The sequence below is a fragment of the Gopherus flavomarginatus genome, chromosome 4, assembly GCF_025201925.1.
Source record: "Gopherus flavomarginatus isolate rGopFla2 chromosome 4, rGopFla2.mat.asm, whole genome shotgun sequence".
Lineage (NCBI taxonomy): Eukaryota > Metazoa > Chordata > Testudines > Testudinidae > Gopherus > Gopherus flavomarginatus.
The window spans coordinates 44,623,903-44,651,711 of record NC_066620.1 but is presented as its reverse complement, the minus strand read 5'-3'; the positions used below and the strand labels follow the sequence as shown (position 1 = coordinate 44,651,711).

The 27,809-nt window shown below is 42.4% G+C and overlaps 1 protein-coding gene across 17 annotated transcripts in view; it reads right to left on the bottom strand.

Annotated features, from left to right (window-relative positions):
- TRERF1 (transcriptional regulating factor 1) overlaps positions 1-27,809 on the bottom strand; it is a 145,626-nt gene that overhangs the window by 29,271 nt on the left and 88,546 nt on the right. For 12 of the 17 annotated variants that reach the window (XM_050951754.1, XM_050951757.1, XM_050951753.1 and 9 more), the window contains 5 exons: positions 9,116-9,209; positions 4,793-6,443; positions 3,919-3,971; positions 1,896-2,049; positions 709-957 (listed from right to left, as the gene is read on the bottom strand). In XM_050951754.1, coding sequence (XP_050807711.1) covers positions 709-957; positions 1,896-2,049; positions 3,919-3,971; positions 4,793-6,196 — 1,860 coding nt within the window. In that variant the 5' untranslated portion in view covers positions 6,197-6,443; positions 9,116-9,209. Of the gene's footprint in view, positions 1-708; positions 958-1,895; positions 2,050-3,918; positions 3,972-4,792; positions 6,444-9,115; positions 9,210-25,173; positions 25,194-27,809 lie in introns of those variants that run through there. The other 5 variants (XM_050951765.1, XM_050951766.1, XM_050951767.1 and 2 more) reach the window with 5 other exon arrangements.

The window sequence follows — 27,809 nt, the reverse complement described above, 5'->3', positions numbered from 1 at the left end:
TTAGTGCATGTTTCACTGAAGTCTGACAGTCTCTGTCTTATTCATGTCTAATGTGCTTTTCACCACAGCGTCTGGTGATATCAGATTTATGAGTTAAATGAAAGCCAGAAAATACTAATCATCATTACTTTTCCTTTTGGGTTTATGAAGTCCCAATGTTTTAACACATAGTTAAGATATGTGCTGAACGGGGGAAAAGAAAAAAAAAAGATGATCCCATTGTATGTGCCAGTGGCCAGGCAACACCGCACAGCTTCTTATTAGAACATACAGTTTTAGTAACCACCATACAGTGCTATTTAATCTACCGCAAAAAAGATACACAAATATATTTTACATCAGAACAGGAAGAAAGTAGCTGCTGCATTTAAGCAACAAAACAAACACAAAGAAGCACAAATAGTAAAAAATGAAAGGTAATAAATCCCTTTGTTTTAGTGGAATACAAAATCCTCGCACTATGTTTCAAATGGTTTGTGTTATTTCTGAGTATTGATCTTCCACGAAGGATGAAATTAATATTCCTGGATGACAAAGGAGGAATTACTTACCCAATACTACAGGCCTTCACCTTTCATTGCTAGGTGTGAGCCACACTGATTTATTAAAATATCCCAGAGTGTAAATATTTTAAAACGTAATTGCACTAAAACCAAAGGGATTTAAAAGCATCACAGCACAGTTAGTAGCAAGAAGGGCAGCACTCACAGAAGATGAGCAGGGGGTGACCACTTTTGGACTGCACGGTGGAGAGTAAGTCATCTTCATGAGAACTGGCATCTCGTCATCTGACACAGAATTGGCAGGCTTGTCTTTGACTGTGGTACTGTTGACAGCGGGCTGCGCACTGGGCTCAGGCGACAGAAACTTTACAGGGACAGAAACGGGCATGACGATAGGCGCGAGGCTATCTACCTCTTTAGGCGGCTGCTGTTGTGGCGGTTTCTCTCCTTCATCCTGTACAGACAATTACAGGCTTTCAGCCTCAGTTAGAGGGTTCCTATTGGATTTACTATAAAAATTAGTGTGAAAATGTATTCATCGTGATCTGGAAAGAAATGGCTCTGGTGTGAAACAAACAGTAGCCCCTCTTCTCAGACTGCATATTTGGCCTGAATAAAATTGGCCAGATAATTATGACTTATACATAGGATTCAGCCTCATTGATAAAGAACCATATAACATTTCTTTTAAAGATGACCTGCAAAGAGGAAAAATAACGTTGTGCTCTTTTTTATTGCTTCTTTATGCTGAAAGTAGAAGGTAAAAAGATCTCTTTTCAAAAATGTTTGTTTTTTGCATTAGAAATTAGATCTTGTCTAACACAGAAGACAATAGACAACAGAGGAACTAGTATGATTATGCCATCAGAGATACCAAGGCAGAAAAACCTGACTGAGAGGACAAGTTATTTTTATTCAGGCCAATTAACTCATTTTGTGTTTGTTTTTTGTTAACATCTGTTTAACTCAACATTTGAGAGAAAAGCTCTATGTTAAAGATTTAACACGCCTGATCCTTCAACAGTCTTCAAAGCATTTCCAACATATGTCAGTCACTCAAGGAGTCCAGCTAAAAATAAGGAAGACAAGACTTGTCATTCCTGAAATTTCTAATGTACGAAACAAACAGAAAAATAAAATTTAGTTTTGTAAGGTTTCTTTATTCATTACAAAAACACAGGCACAAAAAACATTTTTTTTCTCCCCTTTGACAGTCACCTTTAAGCAAGGCTTTTGGCCTGTGTATAGGCACAACTATACATATTTCCATTAATGTAGAGGGTAGTGTAATTGAAACAAAATTGGGGGGAAAAATGTTGACAGAAAAGCAAAGCAAGCAGCAAACATTAACATGAAGAGAAGAGAGCCAAATAAAGCAAAATGAACGGGTACCTGTTTAAAATTAGGAGATGCTCTTACTCCTCCTCCATGTGATCTCATGTGACCATTTAGTGCTGGTAAACTCTTAAATTCCTTCAAGCATATTGAACACGTTAGCTTGCTCTTTATATGGGATCTCTCGGGAAACGTTCCTTTGTTTGGGCCACTGTTTTTACAGGGAGATAAAGGAGAAATCAGTTTGCCAGATGTCCCCTTTCACTAAGAGCCTTTTATCTGAGGACTTCATAAACAATTTGTAAATTAAATTGTAATTAAGCCAGAAAGCACTTCTTTCAGGTAGGTAAGCAAAGAAACCAAGGTATATACTTAAAAATATATGTGTTATAGCCTAGCTCATTGATTCCCAAACTGGAGGGGAAGGGAAGTGGTAAACAGGACACTCTCTCTCAAGTAGGGTTGCCAACTTTCTAATTGCACAAAACTGAACACCTAGACCTGCCCCTTCCCTGAGGCCTCGCCCCCTTCCCTGAGGCCCCGCCCACACTCACTACATTCCCCCTCCCTCGGTGGCTTGCTCTCCCCTACCCTCACTCACTTTCACTGGGCTGGGGCAGGGGATTGAGGTACGTGTGCGTAGGGGGCTGAGCGCTGTAACTAGGGGTGTGGGCTCCAGGGTAGGGCTAGAAATGAGGGGTTCAGGATGTGGGAGGGGGCTGCGGGCTGGAGGGTGGGGGCTCCAGCTTGGGAGGATGGGCTCTAGGATGGGGCCAGGGATGAGGGGTTTGGGATGCAGGAGGCGACTCCGGGCTGGAGGGTGGGGCAGAGGGGTTCAAGGTGTGGGAGGGGGCTCTGGGCTGGGGCAGAGGGTTGGGGTGCAGGAATGTGTGAGGGCTGTCTGGGGGTGTGGGCTCTCGGGTGGGGCTGGGGCCGAAGAGTTCAATGTGTGGGAAGAGACTGCGGGTTGAAGCAGGTGGGCTCTGGGGTAGGGCCAGAAATGAGGGGTTCAGGGTGTGGGAAGGGGCTCTGGGTTGGGGTGCAGGGTGGATGAGGGCTCCCTCTGGGGGTGGAGGCTGTGGGGTAGGGCCAGAAATGAGGGGTTTGGGGTGAAGGAGGGGGGGCTCAGGCCTGGGCAGGGGCACAGGCTTACCTCTGGCAGCTCCCAGTCAGCGGAGCAGCAGGGGGGGCTAAGGCAGGCTCCCTGCCTGTCCTGACTCCGTGGCGGAAGTGCGGCAGGTGGCTCTGCACACTGCTCTTGCCTGCAGGAACGCCCCCGCAGCTCCCATTGGCAGTGGTTCCTGGCCAACAGGAATGCGGAGCTGGTGCTCAGGGCCAGGGCTGCACGCAGAGCCCCTTGGCCTCCCCACCTAGGAGCCGGACCTGCTGGCTGCTTCCAGGGTGCAGCGCGGAGCCAAGACAGGTAGGGACTAGCCTGCCTTAGCACCGCAGCACCACTGACTGGACTTTTAACAGTCCGGTTGGCGGTGCTGACTGGAGCTGCCAGGGTCGCTTTTTGACCAGGTGTTCCAGTCAAAAACTGGACACCTGGTCACCCTACATCTTGAGAGTCTCAAGATGTGGTCCACAATATAGACCAATATGGCCTAGAACCAGAACTGTATTTTAGTGACTCATGTTTCCTTACCCATCTAGCAATAACAAAAAGAGTGCCAGAACATGGGAGCCACCAATTGTGGCAGACAATTGTGCTAGCATGTGGTTCTCCTCATAGTACTGATGGGCCTTAAGAAAAACTAATGGATTCCTTGGTGACATTTGCTGCCAAAGATGGAAATCTAAACAATATAGCATTGATCCACTGAGTAAATCTGAGCAGCATTAAAAGCATGCTGTCCCCCTACCTTCACTTATTTTAAAGAAAAAGAGCACTCCAAAGTAATTTAAATGTATTGGTGCAGAGATTGCACAATTTTACATCTAGTGTATACATCCTTAGCCAGGGCTTCACATAATAGTTCCCCAAACCAGCTGAGAACACCTCTATTCAATTGCAGAGCTCATTCATATTTAACCATAACATAACTGCACTAAGAAATCTATGCCAAACTCATAATACCTTGGCTCAGGTGACAGTGGCTGCTGCAGTCTGCCATCAGATAGCTGAATCTGCTATCAGAGAGAAAAACAGAAAAAAGTATTTTTCAAGCAAGAGCAATATAAAGAGTCTTCACAGCGTTATTATTATTTTTTAATTATTTTTACTTTTCTATGCTAATGAAGCGATGATAAAAGGCTCTGAGACAGCCTTGGAGAATGCCAGCCTACATTTATCCACAAAATGGGTATACCTCTGAGCAATGTCAGTACAAGTTGCCCTACACTTACCTGCTAACGTGCTCCTCAGCCCTGATTATGTGACAGCATAATAGAGGGTCTGTGACCTTGCTATTTCTGGGGAGCTACCAGGAAGGCTGCAAACTAGTGACAAATATGGTAGCATTTTTTGAGCTTGGGATATCTGTCCATCAGGAACTGGACTGACACTGCCAAACTCATTTTACACTGGCCAATGAATAGCCACCTGTTGGTAATAACTCAGCCTAGAGCAGTGGTTCTCAAACTTTCGTACTGGTGACCCCTTTCATATAGCAAGTCTCTGAGCATGACCCTTCTTATAAATTAAAAACATTTTTTTATAAATTTAACACCATTATAAATGCTGGAGGCAAAGCGGGGTCTGGGGTGGAGGCTGGCAGCTTGTGACCCCTCATTTAATAACCTCGTGACCCCATGAAGGGTCCAGACCCCCTGTTTGACAACCCCTGACCTAAAGCAAATCAGTGACCTAGAGGTGAAAGACCCATTTCCAGGCCCTTGAAACATCTCAGCTATGCCCATGCCCTGAATCCCCTGCAGTTATTTCATCTGTGTGTAGTACAGTCATTATTCAAAACAGGCCTGGATGAATGGAAATCTAAATCATTACATACCTGAGGCCAAATAGCACTAGGAGACTCTTGCTGGGACCCTTTGTTATTTAGATGGATACTCGATGGTGCTAAAAGACTTCGATGAGAGCCAGCGCTACCTACAGAATTAATTTCCTGTTGTGTAGTATCCTCTATTGCCTCTGCCACACTCAGGCCAACGTGGGAGTTCATCAGAACTTGAGACCTATTGTCATTCTGGTATTGCTTTTGCGGTTCGGTGTCTTCTTGTTGCTGCTGTTGTTGCAATACACTTTGTGGATACAAATGCCTATACTGCTGCTGTGGATCCTGATAGAAATACTGAGGCATTGTTCCCAACTGTATAAGCTGTACAGGATGAGCTTGATCCTGGGAGTACTGGTGTGTTTCATGCACAGTTTTTGGGTCAGAATCCCTATGATAGGCAGGAAGATGCAGTTGCATCTGTTGCTGCTGCTGCTGCAACTGTAACTGCTGCATAACTGGTTGTGTTTGATAATACTGAGCTATTTGCATTGGACACTGCCTCTGCTGTTGCTGTCGAGTTTGTTGCTGCTGCTGCTGGATCTCCTGTATTGAGAGCCGCTGCTGTCCCTGCTGTGGCTGTTGCTGCATATAATATTGAGTCTGCTGCAACTGTTGTATCTGTTGCGGTAACAGCTGCTGAGACTGCATTTGTTGCACATGTGGTTGTCCTTGTTGCATTGCAGAATGCATTTGTAGCTGAGATAAGTGTTGCTGGTAATCATAATACAACTGTTGTTGGTGCTGCATGACTTGCATTTGCTGCTTTTGCTGAGTGCTTGCAAAATTCTGGTGTACTTGCTGTGGCCCTTGCTGATATCTTTGCACCGTGGAAGTTACAGATTGTTGCTCAACAGCAGGCTTCTGAGACAGCAGCTGTCTAAGTGCACTGTCACTGACATTATCCATCACTGAAGACTGAGCATGCAAGACCTGAGCCATATTGTTGACTTGAATTCTTAAATTTTGGTTAGCAAATACTTGCGTAAAGGAGTCCAATTTATGTAAAACTCCACTAGTAAGTTTTTGTGACCGAAGTTCATTGGCTTGAGAATACGAATACTGGTATCCGTCAGCAGATTCACTCTGTCCTAATGGGCTCCACATGGCATTCTGATTGTTCCTTACCGGAACATGGTTTCCTGAGCCAGTATGTGTCCAATTTGTTTGTCTAGAGGAGTCCGCTGACCCAATGTTTTTTGAACCTACATTCAAAGCTATGCTGTCTCTTGAATCCTGGGGGAATTGAGGAGAGAGGGGAGAAGCCTGAGAAGCATCCATGCCTGATGTTCCATAGCTGTGATTTAAAGGGGGGAGAGTGTTCATTTGGTGCGGTTGGTAATACAAATTCTCATTGCTGTTGGCAGTGTGGTTAGGTTTGTACAACTGCTGGTCCCCCATTTTTGGTCACCTTTATTCTGATCTTACAGGCACAAAAACCATAAACTTGTAGACCCTGAGATATTCCAAGTACGAAAAAAAAAATTGCTAGAATTTGTTATTATTCAGCTTGTCCATTTACATTACAACGACTAACTCCTTCTGGTCTGTTTGCAATTCCAATTTCAGATTGATGCTGCTTCATATCTTTGAAAAAGTCCAAAACGCAAATCTTAAACAAAAACAATAGATTCACTATGCCAGGTACCTGTGAAGTGAGAGAGAGATAGTTTAAGTGCATTCTACATAACTTTTGCAGTTTCTTTTGATGTAACAACCACCACCTAACGGGGAAAAGGATATAATCTTATGAACAGTTGTAGCAGTTGGGCTATTCCATGGCAATTGGATTGCTTCATCTCATCCCACTATTTCTTCATTTCATCCCATTACAGTGTTTCTACAGTTCTCCAGTACAATCACTTTGCTTTACCAATGAAGATGTGCTTCCAAAACCTCTCCTTTAAATGCACACACACACACCCCTGTCCATATATAGCACTCAGGTGCAGTCTTTAACCAGAGACTAAACTATGAGAAAGAGACTCATTTCTAGTGTTCCCAGTCTGGAAGTCAGAGACAGCATACACATGTATAGTAAACTCTAATTCACAAAACTCCTGCAGACATCACAGATGGCTCTACTATGTTTGATAACACAACTGAAAGGAAGTGGTGGCTTGGAATCCAAGTGCCAGCACTGAGTTGTAGGCATGGGGGAAGATGGTGTACAGTATGATTTAATTCTGATTCAGAATTAACATAGTGGCTCCAACTCCGTCACACAACATCAGGGCTCGTTTTATTCCATATTATCTTTACAGAGGTGTGGAATGAAGAAGAAGAACAAGTCTGCTATTGGGTTGAAGATACAGCATAGTGTACGTCTCTGAGGAGTAATATGCAAGGCTAGTGTGCTTGTTAAAGTGACAATAAAATCACAAGTGTGGTTACACCAATCACCTCTGTACACACAGAGTCATTTACTCATCTTCTATATGGACTTTTGGTAATTGCTAAGATAAATCAAGCTGTCCAAATCGTCAAGTGATAACAGCACATATCTGTCACCTAGTAGGTACCAAGTTCTAACTTCCATTCTGCCTTCTCCCCCCCCCCCGACACTTTTTTTTCCCTTCAGTTGTCCATCAATTCCTTAATATTTTAGCAGACTGGTTTATCCTGAATGCTCTCATTTGTCATCCTTATCTTGTGAACTGTAATTCAGTGTGAATTAACTGATTTACAAATATCTGTACTGTTTTGGACGCAATTTAAAAAAAGAAGATACATGTGTGTGTTCTTACGATGTTTATCATTATGTGGACAGGAATAATCACACTCTCCCTCTACACACACACACACACACACGTTGCGAAGCAGTTGGAGCTACTACTACACATAGGCATCTACATACGTTAACATTATGCTGGAACCTTATCTCTGCCCTCTCAACCCATCCTTCTCTCTAACCTAACTGCTCCCCTCCAAAGATTGTGTATTAGTGTCTTAAGATCCCTTCCAACCCTGATATTCTATGATTCTGTGATAAGATTGATTTAATGCTGGGGTGAGGGGGAGAAGAGGCTGACACGAGGGTGCAGAAGTGCAGGTGCTGATGAGGAACACTTTAACCATCACCAGTTGCACATAAACAGCACATATTTATACAATGCTGCTCATAAACTCTTATGCCAGGTGCAGTCCATAGAACCTTCTCCATGGTAGGATAACATCTGAGGGAAAAGTGCAGCTCCTGTTGGAGAAGGCTGTGTGCCCACACCACTACACAGAAGGCTTTGTGAACAGAGTGCATAAACTTGCTCCATCGCAACCAGTGGCACATAAATTTTCAAGTTATGATAAATAACAGCTAAGAACAATCCCAAATTCAGTATTTCCTCCAAAAACCCCGATCCGTTGGACCAGATAGTCTCAGAATACACCTCCCTACCAAATTTTTGTAGATGGACTTTTTTTTTTTTTTTTTTTTTTTGGGTGGGTGGGGGGGAGAATACCATCAACCACAAAAGTCAGTCTGCAAAGGAGAGATTTCAGCCACAGCAAAGCTTCAAACACTGCCTATTAAAAATTATGAAGAGAAACTAAACAAAACCTACACAGAATATTCAAAGGGCATAAACATGGTGTATTCTTCACACCGATAAGCGATCTAATGACAGAGAAAAACAGGACTGTAGACCTCACTAACACCCAACTATGGAACAGTGAACAGGTGCTTACATAACATACAGAGAGTACAAGAGAACGCATGGTATTTTTTGCTGTATATATAGCATAAAACTGGGCTAGGCAGCTCTCTCTGTTTATTAATAGCACTGGTTTGTGTTGCATACTGTAAGAATTCTCATGCCTTTCTGTTAATTTTTTTGAGGTGACATTTTTTTAGTCACTAGTTATGAGTCATATTACTAACGCAACTAATGAGTTAGCCCACATGTCCTCCACAGGTAATTAAGTACTAACAGACTATTACAATTTCAAGAATACGAGAGAGTATTACAGCATATATAATTCTTCTCAAGGCAGCAGAGAATATCAACATAATTTATTTACAAAAATGAATTTACTGGCCAAAACCCACATTTGAGAGGGGACTGCCCCGGCAGCAGACATTACTGTCTATAGCAGCATCACTGCAACTAGCTCTATGGTCAAGAAGGAATTCCATCTCCCTGGAACATCCATCAGACTCCACTTATTATGGCTGTTAGCAGGAAGTGAGGAGTTGGCCCATAACGTGCAGGGGTATCAGAAAACATTGTCAAAACATAAAAAGGTTTGTATTTAAGAAGTAAGCCTGAAAGTCTCATATATGTTCGCACACACTCACTCTCTGCAGTAGATCTTACAACTTACCTCCAGCGTGGGAGGTGGGGCATGTGGTCCTCTTGTGTATAGTCTACAATGTCACCATCACTGTCACGCAGACACTGATTACTTGTGTACCAACCTGAAAAAGTTATGAAATATTATATTATGCCAACTACTGAGTTGCAGAGCAACTAGAGAATTCAGTAACTATAGAAATAAGTTGCAAAATGAGCTCTCATTTGCTTAAGAAGCTAAGCTATTCCTTCATATCTATATTAATATCAACACATGCCCCTGCAAGAGCAGCATTTCTGAAAATATCTTGAGGCTTCTAGAACTAATGACTTAAGGGCTTGATTCTGCATGGTGTTGAGCATCCTCACCTTACACTGACTTCAACAGGAGGGGAAGGTATGCAGCACCTCACAGGACTGAGCACTAAATAGAGAGCAGCATTTTTCTACTATTACAAGTCATTAATTAGACTCTAGAAGCACTGAGGAACCTGATCTCTGATAAATTAACTGAGAAACTTCTGAAAGTGTAACAACAACAGAGTTTAATTCCCCACCTATGAATGAAATAAACATAATATAACTACTTTTTATTTAAGAGCTCATCCCTGAAAGCCCTGGCTTGTCTTAACAATAGGACAACAGTCAATAGCTACGAAATGGCAAAAATGAGCCAGTGGTCAAAGAAATCCTAGAATCACTGTATGCTACAACTTCAGCTTCTATATTCTGCAAAATACATTTCCATAGTCACCTATCAGATGTTTTGGTACTACAGAGATAGCATAACAATGAGAGCATTAAATATACAGAGATAAATAATTAAAGAATAACACTTCCCCCACCACTATTTCTGCAACTTACATGGCAAGAGAAATATCCTCTTAAAGACTGTAGGTGAAATCTTGGCCCCTTGAATGAGAGTTCAATAGATTTAAATGGGGACAGGTTTTCACCTCAATTCTTTTCCCAACCTATCAGTCCCCGCACTGCTTGATTGTATAAATATTCCATTCCGAAGACCACCAGGAAAAAGTTCCATATAACAGTGGTAGTCCACAAACCATAGTTTGAGAACCACTGTTATAAACACAAACAGTTCTATCCCAAGCACACCAAAATAACCATCACATATTCCAACTCCCTTCCCCCATTCACACAAATGAAAAAGAAAATAAATCTTCAGTCTTCCCAGGAAGGATGCCACAAATTAATTCTGGTGTACATTAAATGGGAGAATATTCCAAAATTGTGGGCTCTCAAAAAAGGAGACCTTGCTTTTCTAACCTCTTTAAATTATATTATCAGACAATCATTGGATCCAAATGTTTTAATCACAATGTGGGAAGTGGGGCAGTTGGCAGTTCTTTAGGGAGATGTCCTGTATCCTTCCCAGCTTTACATACAAAAAACAGGCTCTTAAAAACACACTTGCTGAATTTTTCTAGATGTAAAAATAATAGATGGGTCACATTTATAGACCTATACAGTTGCCTGTTTTGGTTCCCATTTAAATTCCAGAGCAAAATATTAATTCAAAAATAATTCAGTGTTAGAAACTGAGTGGGGAGGCTGGGGAACAGTACTGTATGCTAGTTGGGTTTTGATTTCTACAAAGCTAGTGGAGAGTTAACATAAGATTGCAGGACAGAGAAAGCTGAAGCGAGTAGACCCATTAAGCCATAGAGTTACTAAAGTAAAGTAAAGACCTAAACTGCCCAATGCTCTGCATGGCTATGAATCAAAATGTAATCAGATCGTATGTATTATCCATTGTATTTCAGGTTTTTCAGCAGTCACATTGATCACATGTCTACACACTTTTATAGTTGTGATTTCTCATAATGAAGAGTTAGCATGAAAGCGAGGACTGAAACACAATATATATTTCCATACTTTGGAAGATAGGTGCAAAAAGGCCTCAATGCTGGACAGGATCTGTAGGATTAATCTGGCATTTTTAATTAACTTCACTGACAAGCAATAGTGTTTTGAAGATTATAAATTCCTTGTACCTTCTGTATTTTGCCTTGTACAGCAATAAACATACTGTCATAATTTAACAAAGAATAAATAAATAATGTAAGACTTCTCTCAGCAATCCAAACAGTATTTTTAGAAAACTTAAATTAAGAAGTTGTTGTAGTATATAGGTGCTTCCTTGCTTCTCCCCTAAACTGGAAATAGCTCATTAATGTGTCTTGATCATGCTTTACTACCCTTCAGTCTGACAGAAAGGGACACAGTGTACTTGTTTCTGATATTAGAATATGAAGTTTTGTATCTATATAATAAGATTCCAGAATTGTCACTCTGAAGCCTAGAATGCCTGGAGTCAATGTGAAGTGATGGAAACAGCTACAAGCTAGGCTGAAAGCTTTTTGTTAAAATATTACTAGGCTGAATCATCACTGGGTTCACCATCTTACTATCCAGTTTGTTCTCAGTCATTTTGACTTTACAAATTACACACATACTGAGTACAGGTGTAGTATAGCATATATTTATTCCATGCCAAGAGTCCTAAACCATTGTGATAGCAGGGATAACTCAACCAATCACCACCTTTATTCTACAAGTAATTTACATGCAACAATTTCATTGGTTGTATGAGAAAAACTACACAGATGGCGGATTACTTGGCCCAACTGCCACATCTGTCTGTGCAACAGCATGGGCTTTCAGCTACTAGTATTCAATAATGGTTAAATTGAAGCTCATGGGATACTGATCTTCTGATGCTCTCCCTCATTCTTTTCCATATACTACAGGCATTTTAAATTTGCTTCATACTTTGCATCAGTGGAAGAGTAAGAGGATTTCCCTTTTCAAGGCTATATTACATTTCTCTATGCTACTCTGACACCAGGTCCACTGCCACAATGCTTCTTGTAGCTAGTTTCCCACTCTCAGCTTCTTTTTTGCATATACAATTAACATATCAGAAGTAAATGTAGTGCATAAACAGAATGGAGATCATGTAACACCATGAAAAGACGTGGTCTGGGTCAGCCATGAGACAGGGAGTGAACAGGACACAGGTGTGAGGAAGGGAGCCAAAGATGTTTTATTTTTCCTAAGCTCAGAAATTCATTTGTCAACCTTAAGGACACGTAGGAACATGGTAATGCAACTGGAAGATTTGCTGTCAGGAACAGGTAGTGAAAATTTGGTCTGAGGTCTGGGAGTTGCTCTTTTAAGTCTTGGACGGTGCCAAAATACCTCTATTGGTCCAAGGGAACAGTGACCATTTCAATACTGTATATCTCATGACCATTAAGACTGGAAACATTTTTTCTGTCCTTGATAGTTCAGGATGGCTGTTAGAACCAAGCCTAGTGCTGCACACCATCTCAGAGGTTTGTATCTCAACATAAAAAAAGATATAGAGCATTAAAAGCCCTAATTCTGGAGGAGCATGGGAACATTGACAGCTATAATAATTCCAGCACTGAAGAGAGGCTGGACGGGAAGCAAAATGCTAAGTGGGATAATCTGATTTTAAAGTCTAGATATCATGAAATCTACTCATTTTTTAAAATACATTTTTAAAAATTAATGATGTACATGTTCAGTAGTTTCACAAACCCTGAAAAAATATTGTGTGTTCCTTTACAGCAAAGCTCCTTGTTCCAGTGAAGTATGAAAGGTTGTTGTAGTCTCATGTGGCTGCTGACAGCATAAGCAGTTCCTGTTTTTACTCTTTAAGAGGAACTAGAACATCCTAACTAAGTTTAGAAATTATTGGATGGGGTGGGGGAACAGAATCTAACATTTTCTCCATTTAAATCTATTTTTGAAAAATAACTGATCATCTCTGGAAAGCTGCTAAAAAAGGAAAAAAATATTGGGAGAATTTCCTCTTCTTTTGATGGATAATAAAATGTTCTCAAACTGGCCAGTTAATTTAAGCTTTTCATAGAACTATCAATGTTCTTTTAATCCAAGCGGAAGAGATTAATTTCTACCCAAGATTATGAACTCAATTTAGTGAAAAAAGAGATAGTTTCTTCATTCCAAAAGAAATTGGGGGCATTTCGGTAACTCATTTGTCATCTTTGTTGTTAAATTGCTTCTTTACTTTCAGATGCATCAAATAATTCTAAGCACTGCAAGTGAAACCTTTATTGTATTACTCATATACAAGGTGAAGATAAAATTACAGGATTGCTTCAAAATGTGGATGCAAAAGATCGTTACTAGAGCCTTAAAGAATGGGATTGAGTGGCACGTTTCCCAACTGTTGAAGAACCAGACAGGATTTAATAAAAGATTGGTTCACCACTGATACAAACAAGATGGTTTTTAATATTCTCTGTTATGTTGCTGCCCATTTGATCAATGGAAGAAGTGGTATTTGAACTCTTTTTGGGGCAGATGAAGAATGACCTCTGGTGATCTAGGTGTACAGAATATTTATGTAAACAGTTTTGTGAACCTCTCTGAGCTTTATGCCAGGGATTGTGCCACAAATCTGCCTCCTGTAAGATATGTACATTGTAGGGGAATTCATCAGGTTTTCCCTAAGGCTCATCTTTTGTTTACTCCTATTACTGAAATCCTAATTTTTAGAAGAGACGATTTGCCAAACTAGATCAAGCCACTGCAGTGGAGACTTCTCCGGGAAGGCAGGCTAGACTTTGCTTTTTGTCAGGCATAGTATGAGCTCTGTTCACTGCTGCTAACTGGGGTTGGGCACAGTTTTGTGTATCTTCTCACTTTCAGGTGCCACCAGTTAGTATCCTGCCTCTAGCAGTGACCAACACTTGTTTTAGTGCCAGACAAATATCCCGAATGCACTTAGCCAACTGGGCAATGCTCATGTTCCTTCTTGACCCCTACAGGTGATCTGATTATGCCTGACGCTTGAGTATTGATTGTCTTTTTCTTAGCTTCTACAACTACATATGCTGTTAAAGAGTCACTTTACAATTTTAAAATTAATCATTTTCTATACTTATGTATTGCTTAAGATTGTACTTGCAATATGCTAGGATTTTTCAAGACAAAGAAAGAAAGAAAGGTCCCTATCCTGAGGAACTCACATTATAGTGACAGATGGGTGAAATACAGTAGAGGTTAGGAGGAAATGGGAAACAGCATATACAACTATGTTTTCAAAAGTGACAAGTAATTCTGGATGATTCACCTGAAACTACTTTAAAGTGACTGATTTTCAGAGGATGCTTACTCAAAACTGTCTGAAAATTGGGGTATACAAATATCACTAACACTTTTGAAGATTTAACTCCCACCCTACTCCACCCCCTTTTTATTTTTAGTGAGTGTACATGTCATCTTGCTTTGCAGTGGGCAGTGCAACAGGTGTTGGTCTTCAAAAAGAATCAGATGTAGTAAGGATGGGGGCCTTGTGTATTGTACTTATATTACTGGATAATAAAAAGCTTTCAGATGCAGCTGACATGGATATAAATGTGTAAGAAACACAAGTCAAATTTTCCAAAATAAAGCCCTTCATTAAGGATGCAAAGAGCAAGAAACCTAGCCATTCATGGAAAGCCAAACTGAATAAGCATAATTAGAAAGTTTATAAATCGTGGTGACTCAGGGACCTCTTGATGTCAACTGGCAGAGGGCACAGGGTAAGGGTTACAGGGATCCCCTGGATCTGATATTTAATTTACCAAAGAGCATTATGCAAGTGTTCTACTGAAACCTGTCTCTCAGTGGTTGACATCATCTTTGCGAAATGGATGCGTGGATAATATGTAAGAAGATATGTATATAGATTAGAAATTATGTTCTTAAAACCTTAAAGTTAAGGGCAGATCACCCAGAGGTAAAATGCTTTAAGACACGTTCCACCAGAGAAGAGGTGGGAGACATTTCGACTTCCTGGTTGACCACCATGAATTGTGTGCTATTTAACACCCGTGAAAGACTCATGACTTTGGGAAGAAATTTAATTTTTCATTTACTATTTCATTTTTCTGAGTATGACAGTACTTCAGCTTCCTCAATCAAAAATTCACTTCTGCAGTTATGTAACATATAATTTTATGCCAAAGCAACAGTAGTCTGCAGAACTGTAAGGATCAGCAAAGAATAAGAAAATGTTGGTACAAATCTTCTCTGCTCGTGTGGAATTAATGTACACAGGCTTTCATTAAGAACTGGACATTTACCATCTACATGCAGCTTCTAAGTTTACTACAATATTTCCAATTCTATGTATATAGAGAATAATCACAAATGCCAATGGCAAAAGATAAATGGTAAATACTGAAGTGCAATGTTCTTTTTTAAAATGGCATCTAATGACCATGAATGCATATAAATACATGACAGTCTTCCCACAATTCTGATCAACTTCACTGATGGCTGGTTTGACTCATTGAGATTTGGAGGACTTTTTGGTGGTATTTTTGCCATTATTTCTATTACAATAAAAGGCTACATAGAGCATCTGATTATTTAAATTGCTGGGTCATGATTAAAGAATATTTGACTGAAACAGTAGAACTAAACATCCTTATAAATGAGAGGAAAAAGAAGAGAGCAATATATAAAATTTTACACAGAGTGATAGAAGATTAAGGTTTCCAAGTCAAGTACTCATATGTTAGAAAATGCCACAATTAAGGCTGCCATTGAGATTATGTGACAAGATACAGGTGATTCAGTCTGTAGAAGGTTAACAAGTCCCTGTCTGTCATGTGACTGCTGAGGGTGGAGTATATAAGGAAGAAAAGCTGGATCAAAGGGTGTCCTCTCTTCTTCTAGACCCTTCATGCTGGTATAGCTTAGAGAAATTTTTGCTGTATTTTTAAATTACACCCCCCTCCTCTTTTTTTTTTTTTTTTTTTTTTTTGCACGACTGATCTGCGAACAATAAAACAAGCCATCAAGAAAGAGCCTTGAAAAAGACTAATTCCTTGGAACTTTACTCCCTTTCCCCAACTGTAAACTGGTGGGAAGTTTCATCTGATATCATGGGAGGATTTAGTGCAGGCCTGCACAACATGCGGCCCACAGGGGGATTTTAAATCCTCTGCACACTGCGCTCTGCGGGGAGCCCAGAGCCCTTTAAATCCCAGCCGCGGCCGGGAGTCACAGGGCTCTGGGCTGCCGGCAGCCACGAGGAGCCCTGAGCCCTTTAAATTTCAGTCGCGGAAGGGAATCAAAGGGCTCTGGGCTGCCAGCAGAATTTCCCAGCCGCGGCTGGGATTTAAAGGGCTCAGGGCTCCCCACGCTGCCGGCAGCCCAGAGCCCTTTGAATCCCGGATGTGGCTCCAGCGGCAGGGCTGGCTGGAATTTAAAGGGCTCAGGGCTCCCCAGGGCTGCCTACAGCCCAGATCCCTTTGAATCCCCGCCCGCGGCCGCTGATTGCCCCCTCCCCCGGACCCCTGCCCCTAACTGCCCCCCAGGAACCCCACCCCCTATCTAAGCACTGCTGCTCCTTGTCCCCCAATTGCCCCCTCCCGAGACCCCTGCCCCTAACTGTCCCTTGGGACTCCAGCTCCTATCTAAGCCTCCCTTCTTTTTATCCCCAACTGCCTCCTCCTGAGACCCCCCCCAACTTCCCCCCAAGACCCCAACCCCTACTTGTCCCCTGATAAACCCCTGGGACTCCTATGCCTATCCAACTGCTGCCTGTCCCCTGACTGCCCCCCGGAACCTCCGTCCCATCCAACGCCCGGCTCCCTGTCCCTTGACTGTCCCCTGGAACCTGCTACCCCTTCTCCAACCCCCAGCCCCCTTACCATGCCACTAACGCCAGCGTGTCTGGCTCCGTGCAGCTCCAGACATGTTGCTGCCATGCTTCCCCGCGGAGCCCACAGCCCCCCTCCCACCAGCACTTGCCTTCCAGATTTGAACACCTCAAAATTCAGGAGTGCTCAAGCTCAGTTTGGGCAGCTGTTACTTCATTTCTCCCAAATCAAATATACTGATCCACTGTAACTTGCTGTAGAAAAAGTAGGATAAAATTGAGCAAGAAATGCTTATTAGGACTCGAATTGCTATTTTCAACAGCCGTTGCCTTTTTGTTTGTTTTAAAAGGAAGACAGTGATATTGCATTGGCAAATTCCCCATAGAAAGGAAAAGTAGAACAAAAGAATAATAAAGGCACCTCAACTTTTCCTCATTTATGTAGGACAGTCTTATAATATGCATCCAGATATCCTCCAATCATACAAGCTGAAAATTGTTCCACTTTACTGCAGCTCTGTAACCATATGGGAACCAATCCTGTCTGTGTTTGGTGCACATCCAAAATTCCTGCTGAACGAACCGCCCTGGGAGCGAGTTACCAGTGACCCAGGGCTGGGGCGGCAGGAGGTGTGGGGGCGGGGCACTGGTGGGGTGGAGCTCAGAGCTGGGGCAGCAGCGGGGTGGGGGAAGGGCACTGGTGGGGAGCAAAGGGGGAAGTCCAGCGCTGGGGCGGCAGGAGGCGTGTGTGAGTGGGTGGGTGGGGGGAGAGCCCAGGATTGGGGCAGCAGGGAGGAGCCCAGGACCGGAACGAGGGGCAGCCAAATTTTTTTTTGCTTGAGGCAGCAAAAAACCTAGAGCTGGCCCTGCCGGGTTCCCCCAGTCACAGGAGCACCAAGCTCTTTAATTTGACCATGAGGGCTCCCAGCCACCTCTTCAGCAGGGAGCCCCTGGTTGATTTAAAATAAAGTATCACCTCCCCACCCCCAACCTTCCTTTTTGGCCCACAACTGTTTTGGTGGGGTGGCGCTGGGAAAGGAGGATTTGTTTCTGCAGGGCTGGGCGGCCCTGGGGGGGGGGGGGGGTGTTTCTGCAGGGCCGGGAGGTTTCGGCCCTCAGCTGTTTTCTTTGGAGTAATGTGTCCCTCGCCACTTTACGAGTTGTGCAGGCCTGATTTAGTGAATGGCAGGATGGGAAAGCAGGGAGATAGAAACAAGCAGTCCAACACAGGATGATATTTTTTGGTAATTAAATTAATTCAGAAACAAGGTCCTGTGTATACATTCACAAGAGAAGTAGGGGATATTGTTCTAATATCTAAAATATCTCTCAGCATTTTCACATTGCTGGGTTTGTTATCTGGCTCTTCTGGCACAATACTTTGCATGAAAGAAAAAAACTGGTTCATCTAAAATGCAGAATGTAGATCTATTCTCTGTAATTTTGAGTGTCCACTTGCTTGAGGTCATGGCGACCCTGTTCTAAAAGAAATGTATAATCGTCCTACAATCAAATGGATCTGAGCCAAGTGGAACTCAAAGTTTTGGTTGCAGAGCTGTGGCAATAGACATTCTAAAGTCTGGTTTGCCTGAGCTGTTTGGCTGGTTGCTCTAATATCTTCTCTGTTCCATTTATCTTTCTCTCTCTCTTCTCTTGAGGCATTAAAATTTTGTTAAAATCTGCCAACTCCCACATCTGCATCTAAACAAGCCTCTAAAAATTGTTGCTTTAAACTGTTCCTATAGGTCTTTTGCAAACATTAAAAGAGAAGCTCTTACATCTTCCACAAGAATCTGACAATATACCTCATTTAAGACCTGTCTTAGTTGTGGGGATCTCCAGTCACAGTGTTCTCGGGTGTTTAGAACTGGGCCAGATTTCACAATTTGTGAAAGATTCTTATCTTGTGCTTTGGAAGCAATCATTTTGCAAGTACCAACAATTTCCTTAATCTCATTTTTCCTAACTCTTTCTTTTCTACTATATTTCTAGAGCACAGAATAGGCTATTTTTATAACAACGTTTTTCTGGACTTGTTTTAGTTGGCTATTGTAAAGTTTCAGAGTGAGCCTATTAAGAGAACTATACTTCTGAGGACTACATTTCACCATCATCACAAAGTGTTGCAGAAGTTCTGGTGTAAGAAAAGCATTTTTATCCTCTGTCTTAGACATTTTTTAAAAGGAACCGTAGAGGTCATCTTAACTTGATTAGGACCTTACAATAAATAAATGCATTGCTATGTATCAATCATATAACTAATCACATCCCTGTAAACTGTCTTCCAAATCAAATTCAGACTGCGTTTGATTAGGACATGAAAGCAATCTGACCTCTCTCTTCAGAATATATTGTCTTCTGAGATTAAGTACTTAGATTTGTTTGCTTTTTATGAGGTGGGGAGGAGTAAGCAGATGGACACTTAGCATCCCCTGAATCCATGGAACCCAAATCTATACCCCCTAAAACAGTGGTTCTCAAACTTTTGTACTGGTGACCCCTTTCATATAGCAAGCTTCTGAGTACAACCTTCCCCCCCCCATACATTAAAAACACTTTTTATATATTTAACACCATTGTAAGTGCTGGATGTAAAGCGGGGTTTGGGGTGGAAGCTGACATCTTGCTACTCCCCACGTAATAACTTCATGACCCCCCCGACGGATCCCGATGCCCAGTTTGAGAACCTCTGCCCTACATCATCAATTCCCACATCAGACTTGTGTGCCAGCTGATGAGATGCATAGAAAAGAGAATGCTATTTAAATAATCAACGAGAGCCCAGTTCTCAGACCTGATGTTTAATTTATTACGTGCTCCTGGAAAGGAAAAAAAAGAAACATTGTGGCTTTTCTCCTTATATTCTTCATTCACGCTTGGTCTGTGGTTTTTTGAAGCATACTTCTAAGATGCCTGGCTGGAAATAGGGGAGAATGACTAGCCATCACCCACACTTTTTCTTAACTAGCTCCGCCATGTTTTATGTACACAGCAAACAGTGCCATTTCTAACAGTCCTTTCCTTCACAGAGGCAACATGGGGAGTGCAGTTGCTCTGAGTAAGACTAACAAAACGAAACAGTAAATAAAAACAGCTGCAACAGAAATGAGAGGGCAGGCAGTGCTATCCTTTCTGCTGCAGAGGCTAAGCAATTGCAGATTTCCCTGGAACACCAACATGGTATAGGCCAGGGGTCAGCAATCTTTCAGAAGTGGTGTGCCGAGTCTTCATTTATTCACTCTGATTTAAGGTTTTGCGTGCCAGTAATACATTTGAACGTTTTTAGAAGGTCTCTTTCTATACATCTGTAATATATAACTAAACTATTGTTGTATGTAAGGTAAACAAGGTTTTTAAAATGTTTAAGAAGCTTCATTTAAAATTAAATTAAAATGCAGAGCCCCCCGGACTGGTGGCCAGGACCCAGGCAGTATGAGTGCCGCTGAAAATCAGCTCGCGTGCCGCCTTCGGCACCCGTGCCATAGGTTGCCTACTCCTGGTATAGTCAGTCACACTGGAATCTCTATAGTTCCTTATGTCCCTGGAAGTGAAAAACAAGCTCTTTAAAACAAATACAGATTACATGCGTCTTGAACTTCCAGAATACACCAAGCATACGAAGATATTTTAAAAATGAACTGAAGTTTAAAAATAAGTAAGAACAATAGAAAACTACAGCCTTAATATAGGTTTCTTCAGGCACTGAATATTTTTATTGTTCCGGTCTTAAGAATTACAACTAAAAAAAAATCCCAAAAGGAAAATTTCCTTCTCACCTATGAATTTTCCTTCTAACACTCTAAATGTTAGACACTCTGTACACTACTGGGCATGCCACTGCTCCAAGGTGGTTAGAGCAAAGATTGACAGACAGCTTGCAGCCAGGACTCTCCCTCAATGGAGAACTCCAGAACATAAAACGCAATATGTACACATTTCATTTTCAAAAGGGTTTTAGACACTAAGAGCCTAAATCCCACTGTCATTGGGATTTAGACTCCTAAGTGCCTAAATCCCTTTTGAAAATGAGACTTAGGTATTGCAACACTGACAGCAGTAATGCCTAAATACTTTTTAAAAATTTGGGCCTTTGTCGTAATGAAAAATACAAGATGAGTCTGTATAGACAATGGTCCAAGTTCCAATACATTCCTAGCTACAAAGAAAGCCACATGGACAGAGACAGCACGAGAGAGGAGGCTGAAACAGTGTAGTGGCTCAGTTATTTGGTTAAGGCATCTAGCACCAAATTCATGCTCCAGAAACCTGTGTCGAGTGTTGCTAAGGAATCTTTTGATGGGGTCTTGAATTGTAATGAACCAAGGCAGATTTTTGGTCAGGACACTCACAACATGTCTCTCTAATGTATTGGGATTGGTAGCCCATCCTGTAGAAACTCTTAAGACATCCTTTACTGTGGCTGTCTTGGTATTAATCCACCTTTTGTAGCACCAGTATTGGAATTTAGTCCAATTGATCCAATATATCTTGTTGGTAGATGCTTTTCAGGATACCAAAAGTGCATCCAGAATTCTCTCCAAGTATCTCAGATACCTCAGTTCTCCCCTTTCAGCTTTCAGAATGCTAATTTTAGCAAATGCAGATTTTGGCAGTGGATCAGTTCTTGGGTTGGAATTCCTTCTGAGGCTGTCATTTCAGAAAGAGTTCCAGCTGTAACCTCACTAAGTCGAAGAACCATGGTCTCTGAAGCCAGCATGAGACAGTCAGGATGACTGGCCTATTCCTTTAGATTCTTTTTACTGCCCTTTCCAAAAGAGGTAAAGCATAAAGTAGGTCCTGTGGTCACCTCTGAGACAGAGCATTGACTGCCTCTGCTTCAGGCTCTCATGTCCTTGTGAAGAACCTCATGGTCTTTCTATATTCCCCCAGGCAAAGAAAACCCTGGCCACTCCAGCACTCGCTCTGGAGAGCTTCATTTCTTTTTCTCTCTCTGACCAGAAGCACAACCCTCCATCTCCCCATTTTGGGGGGAAGTCTGCAATGAGGTCTGAGAACATTTCATCCTGAGTTTTCCATTTCTTCTGCCTCAAGTTAGCCAACCACTCAGCTGTTGACAAAAGCCCTGTCTTTTAGGGTCTGGCCACTGCAGGCACCATGGTTGGAGTAAGAAAAAACAAAAACAAATCCCACTATATGCTATTATTGATTATATTCTGGAGAGGCTACAATAACATTTTTATATGTATTTCTGACCTTCCCTCCCTGAGATTCTTCCCAGTCTTGGGGGAACCTTAGTAAATAGTGTGTGCATGATGGAGGATGACAAGATTGGGATTTTTGACTGCAGTATATGCTGTTTGGGTTTGCTGTTGAGACTTGGGGCTGGGATGGGAATTATGTTCCCAATTTTGCTAGGCTTTTGAGGCACTTATAGTGTTGGAGGGGACAGCAGGGGACATCTGAGGGCAAGCGGGATAGTAATCCCCTCTACATTCTCTTTAGGTTGTCCTGACTCTCAATGACATTATGCTGAGACAGATGACTAGGAGACAGAGAATAGCCTTATTCAAAAAAGACAAAGGGCAGACCAGCACAATACGCTGTGATGTTATTCACCAAGATGGTTCCCCCAGAAACACTAGAGTGAAAGGGAATTGCAAAACTATACCTGGGGGAATTACCATGCAGCTATCCCACATAATATCCAGACCAAAACGGAGCAATTTTTCAGTCTTAGATTCTGCTTCATCTCCCCTGCACTCCTATTGAAAAGTGTAGAGAAAAATATATAGGATTCTGCTCAGATTGTTTAAAATATTCACAATTCCCAGATTTTTTCTTCTATGTAAGATTGTTTAAAGCCTTAAAAGCTTTGCTAACTCTAAGATAAAGCTCTTTTCCTGTAAGAATGCATGGTATAGTGGGGAGCTACAGTCTTTATTTATTTATTTATTTTTATGGTCATGCAATGCCAATGTCTACCTCATGTTAATTGAGAACACTAATCAGAGTCCTGAGTCCCAAAGAGATCCTGCCTTTCCAGGGACAGGTCTTCACTGGCCTCCTCATTTTCTACCTCCGACTCTTCCAGTTCGTCCTCGGTGGTGGTAAGAATAGGGGAACAGGAACCATAACCTTTTGGGGTTCAGTAGTCATTTAACTGATCAAAATCCTGTGCAGCTCCTTAAATAATACCAAGGTTACATGTCCACTATCAGACCTTTTCCTGGTATCCTTGGTTCTAAAGCAAGTCCTCCTGAGTGGTTAGCTCTTTATCCTGCGCTGGTTGGTGTTCTGGTTCTGACCCTGCAGACATCTACTTAGCAATGTGCACAAAAATATCTTTATCCCAGTGGCTGACCACAAGAGCGTGCTGCACCAACGCTTCTCTCTAGAAGGCAATGACATCAGCCGTCTAGGAACAACTCCAAGCAGCTGCTTGAGGTACATTGTAAGGACTCTGGAGTAATAGCTCAGCAAGGCTGAGATACTCAAATCTAGAAGCAAATAAGCAAATTCTGGCCCTGCACCAGTTTTTAAATGGGAAAGAGCACAGAGGTAAATAGACAGCTCAGAAACAGTTGTCTGCAAAGTGGTGTGGGATAGCAGTTGGAGGACTGAAAGTAGCGGGAAGCAGCACTGGGTGAACAGGAACAGAAAAAATTAACTCAATTTGCACTGAACTTAGAGCACATGGAATTAGGACTCCAGACCTCATAAAAATGCGGACACAGTGCTCTACAATGAACTATGTTGTATGTATGCAAGAGTTTACAAACTGGATTAACTCTCCTTAATCTGGTTTAAAGCTCTCTCTGTAGACAAGCCCTAAGACTGGACCCTTGAACTTTTTTGACACCTCCTGAAATACTGAAGGATTCAGATTCCACTTCTTCATGTCCAGGTCTGCCTCCTGCTGAGCCACTCCATAGCTATGTTCTCCCTCTCCTGTATGTGGACAGCTTTCAGAAAGAGCGAGAGAGAAGGTGATGTTCTGAGCTAATCAGTATTTATGCATACAGACACCACCACTGCAGTGGCATACATCAACTAACAAGGGAGAACGAAATCTGCCTTCTTCATTTCCCCTTGTTGGTTGACCTATGCCATTGCAGTAGCAGAGTATGTGTGGATAACATTGATCAACTCTCAGTTGAAAATGGAGGAGGCCTAATGCAATGGTCCTGAGGTCTAGCCATTTTATACTCTTCCTTTTCTACAAATTGGACCACCCCTCCTGGCATAGGTGACACTGTGAACTTGTCTTTGGGGGGAAGGGGGGAGGAGGCATTGGTCAATTTGATGGCATAACTCTGTAGAACTGACTCTAGTACCCACTTGTCCAAGACAGAAGTTGCTCACATATGGCAAATTTCTGATGTCTCCACCCATCAGTGAACTCTTCCTGATAGTCAAAATGACAGGCTGGACTTCTACATAGAGTGCTTCCACAGACATGCACAGGCTGAAATTGTGAACAAACAGCATCACTTGCCCCATAACTTCAGCCGTACAGAACACAATGCCATCCACAGCCTCAGAAACAACTCTGACATCATAATCAGAGGGGCTGACAAAGGAGGTGCTGTAGTCATAATGAACAGGTCGGACTATGAACAGGAGGCTGCCAGGCAACTCTCCAACACCACATTCTACAGGCCTCAGTGGGATCGGAGGATAGTGAAGTACCAAAAGAAACTACACCATCTGCTCAAGAAACTCCCTGCTACAGCATAGGAACAAATCTACACAGACACACCCCTAGAGCCCCGACCAGGGGTGTTCTATCTGCTTCCCAAATCTATAAACCTAGAAACCCTGGACATCCCATCATCTCAGGAATTGGCACTTTTACAGCAGGATTATCTGGCTATTTGGACTCTCTCCTCAGACCCTATGCAACCAGCACTCCTAGCTATCTTAGAGACTTCCTGAAGAAACTGCAATGCATTGGTGATCTTCCTGAAACCACCACCATGGATGTACAAGCTCTTTACACCAATATTTCACATGAGGATGAACTACAAGCTGTCAAGAACAGTACCCTTAATGAGGCCATGGCACGCCTGGTGGCTGAGCTTTGATATTTTGTCCTCAGCCACAATTATTTCAGATTTGAGGACAACTTATATCTTCAAGTCAGTGGCACTGCTATGGGTACTCGGAGGCCCCACAGTATGCCAACATTTTTATGGCTGACTCAGAACAACGACTCTTCAGCTCTTCCCCTAGCGCCCCTCTTCTACTTGCACCACATTGATGACATCATCATATGGACTCATAAGAAGGAGGCCCTTGAAGAATTCCACCTGGATTTCAACAATTTCCATCCCACCATCAATCTCAGCCTGGATCAGTCCACACAAGAGATCCACTTCCTGGACACTAAAGTACAAATAAGTGATGGTCACATAAACACCACCCTATACTGGAAACCTAATGACCACTATACTTACCTACATGCCTCCAGCTTCCATCCAGGACACATCAGTCATAAACAGATAGCTAAGGGTTAATGTCTCTTTCACTTGTAAAGGGTTAACAAACAGTGAACCTGGAACACCTGACCAGAGGACCAATCAGGAGAAAAGATACTTTCAAATCTCGGTGAAGGGAAGTCTTTGTTTTGTGTTGTTTGTTTGGCTGTTGTTCTCTCTGGATTCTGAGAGGGTAACCAGACGTACCTACAAGCTCTCTAATTTTCTATTCAAATAGTAAGTACCAGTAGAAGGCGGGTTAGTCTTTTTGATTGTTTTCTTTATTTGCAAATGTGTATTTTGCTGGAAGTATTTTAAATTGTATTTTGCTGGGGGGAGGCTTCTCTCTAGTGTCTATAAGCTGAAAGACCCTGTAATATTTACCATCTAAATTACAGAGACTTTTACTTTTTTTTTCCTTTCTTTTTATTAAAAGTTTTTCTTTTTAAGACCTGATTGACTTTTTCCCCCTTGTTGAGGCTCAAGGGAATTGAGTCTGTACTCACCAGGGAATTGGTGGGAGATAGGGAGAGAGAAGGGAGGGGGGAAAAGGTGGAATCCCTTTGTTTTAGATTCACGGAGCTTGAATCTGTATTACCTCTTGGGGAAGGGGGAAGAGGAGGGGGCAAGGTGTACTCCTCTCTGTTTTTAGATTCAAGGAGTTTGAATCACAGTGATCTTCCAGGGTAACCCAGGGAGGGAAAGCCTGGGAGAGGCAAGGGTGGGGGAAAGGGTTTACTTTCCTTGTGTAAGACCCAGGGGGTCTGGGTCTTGGGATCCTCTGAGAAGGTTTTGGGGGGACCAAAGTATACCAGGCACTGCAAGTCCTAGTTGGTGGCAGCACTACAAGGTCTAAGCTAGTAATTAAGCTTAGGGGGGATTCATGCTGGTACCCCATCTTTTGGACACTAAGAACAATGCTTCCTCAGCTCTTCCCCTAGCGCCCCTCTTCTACTTGCGCTACATTGATGACATCATCATATGGACTCATGGGAAGGAGGCCCTTGAAGAATTCCACCTGGATTTCAACAATTTCATCCCACCATCAACCTTAGCCTGGAACAGTCCACACAAGAGATCCACTTCCTGGACACTAAAGTACAAATAAGTGATGGCCACATAAATACCATCCTATACTGGAAACCTAATGACCGCTATACTTACCTACATGCCTCCAGCTTCCATCCAGGACACATCACACGACCCATTGTCTACAGCCAAGCCCTAAGACACAACTGAATATGCTTCAATCCCTCAGACAGAGACAAACACCTACAAGATCTTTATCAAGCATTCTTAAAACTACAATACCCACCTGAGAATGCGAGGAAACAGATTGACAGAGTGAGACGGGTACCCAGAAGTCATCTACTACAGGACAAGGAAAATAACAACACAACTGGCCATAATATACAACCCCTAGCTAAAACTTCTCCAGCACATCATCAACAATCTACAAAGTATCCTGGAAAACAATCCCTCACTTTCACAGACCTTGGGAGGCAGGCCAGTCCTCACTTACAGACAGCCCCCAATCTGCAGCAAATACTCACCAGCACACACCACACCACAGAAACACTAAGCCAGGAACCAATCCCTGTAACAAACCTCATTGCCTATTCTGTCCCCATATCTACTCAAGCGACACCATCAGACGACCCAACCACATCAGCCATACCATCAGGGACTCATTCACCTGCACATCTACTAATGTGACATATACTATCATGTGCCAGCAATGCCCCTCTGCCATGTACATTGGCCAAACCGGACAGTCTCTACGTAAAAGAATAAATGGACACAAATCGGACATCAGGAATGGTAACATACAAAAGCCAGTAGGAGATATATATAAAAGTAGCCATACTTGAGCAAAAAAAACTTCAAAAACAGACTTCAAAGAGAAACTGCAGAACTAAAATTCATTTCCAAATTTAACACCATTAATTTAGGCTTGAATAGGGGCTGGGAATGGCTGGCTCACTACAAAAGCAACTTGCCCTCTCTTGGTGTTGACACCTCCTCATCAGTTATTTGGAGTGGACTACATCCACCTGATTGAATTGGCCCTGTCAACACTGGTTCTCCACTTGTAAGGTAACCCCCTTCTCTTCATGTGTCAGTATAATAATGCCTGCATCTGAAATTTTCACTCCATGCAGCTGAAGAAGTGGGTTTTTACACCCATGAAAGCTTATGCCCAAATAAATCTGTTAGTCTTTAAAACTGCCATCGGACTCCTCATTGTTTTTGTGGATACAGACTAACACGGCTACCCCCTGATACTTGACAAGATAAGAGATAAGCGATCTTGTTGGACATGGGCCACTATAATTTAGATAGTGGGAGGAACTTCCACAAGTGTTCCACTGAATGTCTCCACAGCGGGGAAGGAGCTTTCAGAAGTATTTTTTTCATTTCCTTTGTCGGTAAAGGCTCCACTGGCATGTAGCCCGCCTGTTTGCCTATACTAGAAGCAGAGACACTTCCTTACTTTACCATTGAGGTTAAGGAGGGTGATGGTCCCCATACAGCTACTACTGCTCCATGGCTAACAGGACCAACTGAGATGAACAGTTCATCCCATGAGGCTGAGGAAAGGTTCCAGACCTATT